Below are 8021 nucleotides of genomic sequence, written 5' to 3' on the forward strand. Positions count from 1 at the left end.
CACTGGCTGCTCAAGTAGTGAAACACCTTTCAAATACCAGAAATCTAGTGCTGGAGAGTGAGTACCCCATTCCCTCAGACGTTCTTCTTGCTTTTTCCCTCTAGCTGGTGGGCTCCTGCAGTCCAAATTTGCTAGCGTGATGTTCCAGTCCCCGAGCGCTGCTCTGCAAGACTCGAAGGGAGCGAGGACTTTGAGCAGTCCCCTGTCTGTGGCCCTTTGGTCGGCGACTTCTCCGTTGGCGGCTGCGTTCTCCGTACCTCCGACAGTCCCCGAGGTACCGATGAAAGCAGTTGGTGTGCGGCGGCAGCAGGGGCTTGTACCTCTGGAAAAATCCATCGCCTACGGCAAAGGGAAGCTGCTGATGGACATGGCCCTCTTCATGGGGCGCTCCTTTCGCGTTGGGTGGGGACCCAACTGGACGCTGGCCAACTGTGGAGATCAGTTGAGTGGATCCCGTGAAGTGGAAGATCTTCAGAGCGCATCTCTGGAATACGGATTCCTGACAACTTCTGTTGCTCCAAAATTGTGAGTAGCAGTTTCCTCCAGCATGGGTCTGACATACTCTCTCTTTATTCGATAGAATCCTGATTGTAGGCCGATATCTTTTTGAAATTCGGCTTAATAGTCCTCCTGGTGTGCCAAAGTGGTGCAAGATACACGATATCGTGTTGGCCATGGAGATTTCTTCCAGGCTGCTACTTTACAAAAATTTCTATCTCCAAAAATTGGAATATCATAGGAGGAGTAGTTGCCATCGTCCAGCAAAAGGTTAAAGAGAGAAAGTTCAAAATTGTTGTCCAGGAAGCTTCTAATCTGGTGATGATTCTCCCTGAGGATATCTGCACTGCCTGAGAAATTCCTTGTTCAGCTTGTGCCTCAGGCAGTGTGCCGACCTTTCCGGGGCTGCGAGCGCCGCACCTGGACTTGGCTGGAATAGAGCTGGATGTCCTCCCACTTCACTCTTCCAAAAAACTTGTTCAGTTGATGTTCTCCAGCATATCTGGTTTTGCCTGGAGAACAGTTCAGAATGCTGATACCTGTTTTATATCACCTTTTTTTCCTCCAGACTCTCAGAATCCTCTTTCAAGGTTCATGTGGAGAAGCTGAGCTTGGAACAACGGAAGAGAGACAGAGACAAACAGCTGTATCTCGTCCCTCTGGAGATAAAGCTGAAGCACAGCACTGTCCACATGGATGAGCGCTGTCCTCTCCTAGCCCCCAACCCCGGAGTCTCCGCTATTCACGACTACGCGGACTGGGTTCGGCAGGCAGCCGAGGATCCTGCTGTCACGGAAAGTGAGTCCGGAATAATTCTTTGTCATAATGGTGAGGGTGGATCTGGAAAAGTGCCTAGTCAGGATCAATCGGTTCAGGTTGCATCAGAGGGGTGAATAAAACAGAAGAATCGACTGTACTTTAGCGTTCTTTCTGAAAGCCTAAACGGGAGTGGCTGCATTTGGGGAGCCAGCTGGTTATCGACTGGTACCAGTAGGATATCCCTCAAGATATCCTCCGAGGTTGTGTTTATCTTCTAGGAGTCCTCTGTAAAAGTTCTTCTGTTTGTTTTCACCCGTGATGACGGAATAACTCTGTCCTGACAGCTGTGGTGAAGCACTGGTGCCTGACGTGGACTCTGTGTGAAGCCATCTGGGGGAACCTGAAGGAGTTAGAGGCCAGCTTGGAGGAACCCAGCGAATACACCCTGGCCCTGGAGCGCAGGAAAGCCTTCTCGCGCTGGCTGTCGGAGACGGCTGCGGGACGAATCGAGGAGGAAGTCTCGTTGTCCCGCCACGGCAATCGCATCGAGGCTGTGTTCAGCTGCCTCACGGGGAAGAGGATCGGTGAAGCTTGCAGGCTGGCCCAGCAGTCGGGTAAGATGCTGAAATCTTGGGTTTTTGAGGAGAGGGGAAAGGAAGAGGCAGAAAGAGAATCTAAACTCTCAGAGCGAGTTACTGGCCACTCTGAGGATGGATTTTCCCATGTCTGACAGTGACTAAGGTGGGGATGGCTTGTCTGCGTGCTGCTTGGTCATACTTAGAATCATCGAATCATTAAGGCTGGACAAGACCTCAAGGATCATCCAGTCCAACTGTCAACCCAACCCCACCCAACCCACTAACCCATGTCCCCAAGCACCACATCCACACGTTTCCTGACCCCCTCCAGGGATGGTTTACCCATCGGCTCTCCTGGGGCTGGGAGCTGATGCTGTATTGCATCAGGAAATGGTTTTTTTGCATAGTATCTCCTTTGAATGTTTTTTTTTAAATTACTGTTATTTTTTAATTCAGCTTCTGTTCAGCTAGTTTACATTTGTTTTAAACCACACCTTTCCAGACCTTAACGGCTGGTTTCATCCTGGTCTTTTATGTGAGCTCAAATCTTTAAAATGTCCATTCTCTCCTTTGGGGAGTCTGTCCTTCCCGTTCCTTTGTCTTCTCCCCATGCTCCCATGGTGGGAGGTGTTTATTATTTCCTAAGAAATTGCTCACAAGGAACAATTCAGAAGCAGCTAGCTGTGGCCCTGCTGGGCAGGAGGATTTCCCTGCTGATGTGCTGTCGTCTCCCGCTCCAGGCGACCACCGGCTGGCTCTGCTGCTCTCCCAGCTGGCCGGCAGCCAGCCCGTGCGCGATCTCCTCACCATGCAGCTGGTGGACTGGCACCGGCTGCAGGCGGACGGCTTCATCCAGGAGGAGAGGCTGCGCATCTTCGCCCTGCTCGCAGGAAAGCCGGTAAGTTCCGTCCCTCGGCTGTTTTCTCAGTGACTTGACTTCCCCTCCTTGGCAGCAGAACCTCGGAGCTGTGGGGACCACAGCACGTGGGACGTGGCAGGAAGGGAGTACAAGGCGCTGACGTGGTGTTTGGTTTTTTTTTTTTTTTTTTTACTAACATAACATCTAAATCTTGCATGCCTGGAATGCACAGACCATTGTGGGATAAGTTTGACTGAACCGAGTGATTTGTTTCTTCAGGTGTGGCAGTTATCAGAGAGAACAAGCATCAACGTGTGCTCGCTGCTGGACTGGAAGCGCTGCGTGGCTGTGCACCTCTGGTACCTGCTGCCGCCAACAGCTTCCATTCCCAGGGCACTCGCCATGTACGAATCGGCGTTTCAGGTGGGTCGGTCGTGCCGGGGTAAAGGGAGGTCTCGCTCAGTGCCGTTGACGGTCCGATGCTGTACCGAGGCTTCTGTGAGCTGTCGAGTATCGCTGCTGAGTGTGGAATTGCGGCTGGGTTCACTATTGCAGTTGTCAGAGCATCGGGTTCTTTTCCCAGCTTCAGGGGTGAGTTTTTGCAGCAGCTCACTTGGACAGAAATGTTCTGTCACCCGCTGGAATGGGAATAAAGCTGCTGAGGTTGAGCCTGGTGGTAATTCTAGTTGCTTGTGAAGCTTAGGACCTGCTCTTTGGGGTCTTCTGGTTGTGGCTTATTTGTAGTGTGTCTCCCACTGATGGTTTCTGGATGTTTCTTGGACCTGCTGGAGTGGGGCCAGAGGAGCCACGGAGATGGTGCGAGGGCTGGAGCAGCTCCCGTGCGAGGACAGGCTGAGAGAGTTGGGGGTGTGCAGCCTGGAGAAGAGAAGGCTCCGGGGAGAGCTTCTGGCAGAACTTCTGGGGGGTCTCCAGGAAAGATGGGGAGACCCTGGGCCAGGGTGCCCAGAGCAGCTGTGGATGCCCCATCCCTGGAGGGGTTCAAGGCCAGGCTGGATGAGGCTTTGGGCAACCTGGGCTAGTGGGAGGTGTCCCTGCCCATGGCAGGGGGTGGCACTGGATGGGCTTTAAGGTCCCTTCCCACCCAACCCAGTCTGGGATTCTATGTTTGACAGCTGGACAAAATTAGGAAGAGAGGTGGTGGCCAGCAGCAGGAAGGCCCTTGAGCTCGGCAGCCAGTCGGTTTCCCCGATGTGATGATCAATCCTCAGCTGCTGCTTTCTGAAAGTCTCCCCTGAACCATCCCCCCGGTTTGTGACTCTCGCAGTTTCCCAGCACATGGAGGCTGTCCTGCTGGCAGCACATGCATTATGCAGAGCCGTGTTTGTTGCTGCAGAGCTGTCAGCCTCTGCCTGTGTAACGACAAAGGGTTCTGCTGAAAAACGTGTTCAATCATTTAACTAAAGATAGTTCAGCCCTCGACCTGTGTGCCTAGAGACAGCCCAAGCACAGCATCACCTTCCACTCTGCAGCAGAAAGCAGCGAGCTCGGGAGCGGCGTGGAACCCAGACTGTGGTTTTGTTCGGGGTACTACCTTTAAACTTACTGTTCAAACTATTTTTTTTTTTTTTTTTTTTTTTTTTTAGAACACACCAGAGTGTGAAAAGTACGCCTGCTGTCCTCTGCCTCCCTACCTGGAAGACTCTGGTTGTGTTGTTGAAGAAGATGATAATGCAGGAAGACCTCTGAGAGATGTCTGCTTCCATTTGTTAAAGCTCTACAGCGACAGGTAAACGGGGAAATGGGTCAAAAACTGTTCAGAAAAATCTTGATCAGCCAGGGACTTCTTGAATTCCCAAAAAATCAGCTTCAGTGCTTACTGAACCACTTACCGTAGTCAAAAATCTGCTGTGCCTGTGCACCCTTACAGAATGTGGTGAGACTGTCACCACAGGTGAGGAAACTGCAGGTTTGTGGGGTTTTTCTGACGTTCTCTGTGTCTGAAGAGTGCAGCAATCTTGCTCCACCGTAGCTGCTGAAGGCATCGAGAGATCTGCAGGAGGAGCACTTGCAAAAGAAAAGGTTGTGACGGTCTGGATAAGGACGGAAAAGAAGAACGAAAGAAATTTAGCATTGCTCATATCTTTAAAAAAAAAAAAAAAAAGAAAAAACCACAAAAACCCCACCAAAAAAAAAAATCAAAAAACCAAACCACCAACAAAAACCCCACCCGCGTAAATCCCATCAGCGGAATAGCTGGAGGCAGGTGAAGGGAAGGAACTGAGTAGCTCCAATTTCTGATTTTGTTGTGTGGACGCTTAGCTACTGATGTTTCAAATCTCTTTCCCCCCCAGACACTATGACCTTGACCAGCTGCTCGATCCCCGGAGCATCACGTCCGACCCTCTGGACTTTCGCCTCAGCTGGCACCTGTGGGAAGTGCTCCGAGCCCTGAACTACACCCACCTCTTCCAGCAGAGCCAGGGCGTGCTGAACGCCAGCTACGCCGCCCAGCTGGAGAGCGAAGGCCTGTGGGAATGGGCTGTTTTTATCCTGCTGCACGAGCCTGATATGCAGTGAGTAGAATAATTTATTTGAATTTTTTTTTTCCTCCTTGAAAATAGCGTGTTCTGTTCTGCAGACCTGCTGGGTGCACCGTCATTCTTCTCGCATTAAACTGGAACCACCCAGCTGGGGAACTTTGTGCTGCTTGTAAAAACTCTGGGCTGGGATTCAAGTGGCGTGAAATAATTCTGCTGGGCTAAATGACTCGTTAGGTGTTAATTAGTAGTGTCTCATAGTGACTGTAGCTCCTGAATGGGGCTGGAGAAGCAGATCTCGTTCCTTTTGCTCCCCAAGGGCTGCGTGTCTTGTCTCCGGCTCAGCAAGCTTCCAGCGCTCAAAAACTTGTCTTGGAAACATCATTTGTGCAAAATATTGTTCCCACTGGAGCTGAAGGGCAGCGAGTGTGTTTGGCAGGAGAGCCTGGGTGCCTCTGCTGTGAAATACAGATTTAACAAACGGTCTGAAACTTGCCGATAATGCAGCTTTTGGGGAAAATTGTCTCTTTTTTTTTTTTTTTTTTTTTTTTCCAACTGATAACTTCAGCCAGAGCCTGTGTATCGCTTTCAGGCACCTGGCTCACACTTGAATATTTTTAAGCAAAACACAAGCGCTGCCTCCTTTCTCAGTGGCCAGCCTGTACTGGAGGAATTCAGCTGATTTTAGAACTTTTTCATATCCTCCAGTAAGATGATCCCAGCCCCAGCGAGGCTGTTTTGCCTCTGTCGCTGATAACAATAGCGCAGTTCTCCGCTGCCGCCTCTGGTCCTCGGCTGCGTGTTTGGAATATCTCCCGACAGAGAGGTGGGAAGGATCGTTGGAATAACGCCGTGTCCTCTCTCCCCCCAGCACCCGGGAGAAAGCCGTGCGCGAGCTCCTCAGTCGCCATTGCGTTCTCTCCGAGACGCCCGAGTCCTGGGCCAAGGAGAATTTTCTGACGCAGAGGCTCTGCGTCCCCCCGGAGTGGATTCACGAAGCGAAGGCGGTTCGAGCCCGGATGGAGGGCGACAGGCACAAAGAAGCCCTCTTCTTGGTCAAGGCGGGGCACTGGAACCAGTGTCACAAGCTGGTTGTCAGGCACTTAGCCTCAGGTGAGTCTGCTCTCTGAATTTTTTCCATTCTGAATGTGAACAGTGCGTAAACGTGGCAGGAACAGAACTCGTGGGGTGCTCGTAGGAAGGGGTGGGCTGTGTTTCTAGCAAGAGGGGCTGGATTTTCCACCTGCCGTAACGATTCTTCCCCCAAACACGCCAGAAGGGCAGTGCTGACCCTTCTGCAAGTCCCCTCCCTGTGCCGGAGGGAACCAGGGTGGCGCTGGCGTTCCCAGAGCCCCCATCCTGTGGGTGGCCCTGCCCTCGGAACGTAGACTGGCCTTAGGGGGGTCCTGAATCCAGAGTGTCTGACCATGGCTGGTGGCCTCAGGGAATTATAGAAGTGGCTGAGAGCACACTCTGTCACTTGGGGGGGGGGGGTTTGGGGGGTTGGTTTGTTTTTTTTTTTAACAATCAGTGACTTGTAAGAAACCCTCTTGCTCTGTTCCTTCCTCTTCAGACGCTATTATTAATGAAAACTACAAGTACCTGAAGGGATTCCTGGAAGATCTCGCTCCTCCTGACCGCAGCGCGCTCATCCAGGAATGGGAGGTGGCGGGGCTGGTCTACCTGGATTACATCCGTGTCATCGAGATGCTGGACAGGATTCAACAGGTAAAAAAAACTAATTTTTTTTTTTTTCCTTACAGTTTGGAAGCTCGTACACAGTCTCACTTTCAGAGTAACCTTTTCCTCGCTTTTCAGGGTTACCGTTCGTTAGTTTTGCAGACCCTAGCCCACAGAATATGATATATTTCTGAAAATACAGAGGGTTTTGGTAGATATTGGCAAAATAAGGTGTGGGCTCTCTGCTGCAAAAACACGCTCTGTGCAGCATGACAGCGAGAAAAGCGAGAGAGAAGTGTCAGTCCCCCCTAACTCAGTTCCAGGTTTCCCATTTCCCCCACTTAAGGTGTTAACTTCACGCCGGTTTCAGCGTGGGCTGTTTTCTGTCGGTTAGACTTGGCTTAGCAACCCCAGGCAGCCCACGAGCAATCCTGACACAGAGCGTTGGGTGACTCGGAGCCTGACTCTGTTGGTTTTTTCCAGCTGGATTGTTCCTCCTACGAGCTGGAGCGGTTACACACCAAAGTGACGTCGCTGTGCAACAGGATAGAGCAGCTCCGGTGCCACAGCGCGAAGGACCGCCTGGCTCAGTCAGGTACCGTCACGGCGGGGTCTGGCAGCCCTGGGGACAGGGCTGGCTGTCACCAGGGTGTCTCTGTGCTGAGGAGGAAGGCTGTGGCTGGCACGGTGAGCTGTGTGCTGCTCCAGCAGTTACCGAACAGCTTTTTGTCACCGTTTCAGGCAGGTTTTGCTGCCTGCTTGATGTGGCATCTGGTGTGTGGTCCCTTCCAACAGCTGCCTGATGAGCGGCAAGGCGGCTCGTCCACACTGAGTTCTCGTGTGTGATGGGTTTGCCCTCGGTGGGAGCCAACCCATGCAGCCACTCGCACACCCTCCCCCCCCATCCGAGGATGGGGGAGAGAATTAAAGGGGGGGAAGGAAAAAAGGACTCATGGGGTGAGATAAGAACAATTTAATAACCAAACTACAATAATATTGGAAATAATACTCTATACAAATATACGAATGAGTGATACACAGTGACACTGCCCCCCAACCCATGACCAAGGCTCAGCCTGTTCCCGGGTAACGATCTCGGAGCAGGGAGAGTCCCGAAACTGTACTCACGGAATGGAGAGAACAGTCCGA

The 8021-nt window shown here is 51.8% G+C and overlaps 1 protein-coding gene across 1 annotated transcript in view; it reads left to right on the plus strand.

The window, feature by feature from the left end:
• The window catches only part of NUP98 (nucleoporin 98kDa), a gene marked incomplete at its 3' end in the record, with an annotated part of 30007 nt that extends 22540 nt beyond the window's left edge, over positions 1–7467 (plus strand). Inside the window, exons 22-31 of the mRNA XM_010080156.1 lie at positions 105–525; positions 1067–1296; positions 1602–1871; positions 2576–2733; positions 2974–3117; positions 4299–4441; positions 5007–5228; positions 6064–6305; positions 6766–6920; positions 7356–7467. Coding sequence (XP_010078458.1) covers positions 105–525; positions 1067–1296; positions 1602–1871; positions 2576–2733; positions 2974–3117; positions 4299–4441; positions 5007–5228; positions 6064–6305; positions 6766–6920; positions 7356–7467 — 2097 coding nt within the window. The remainder of the gene's footprint in view (positions 1–104; positions 526–1066; positions 1297–1601; positions 1872–2575; positions 2734–2973; positions 3118–4298; positions 4442–5006; positions 5229–6063; positions 6306–6765; positions 6921–7355) is intronic.
• Positions 7468–8021: the final 554 nt, after the last annotated feature.

Source organism: Pterocles gutturalis, unplaced genomic scaffold (assembly GCF_000699245.1).
Source record: "Pterocles gutturalis isolate BGI_N339 unplaced genomic scaffold, ASM69924v1 scaffold13361, whole genome shotgun sequence".
In the NCBI taxonomy this organism is placed as follows: domain Eukaryota; kingdom Metazoa; phylum Chordata; class Aves; order Pterocliformes; family Pteroclidae; genus Pterocles; species Pterocles gutturalis.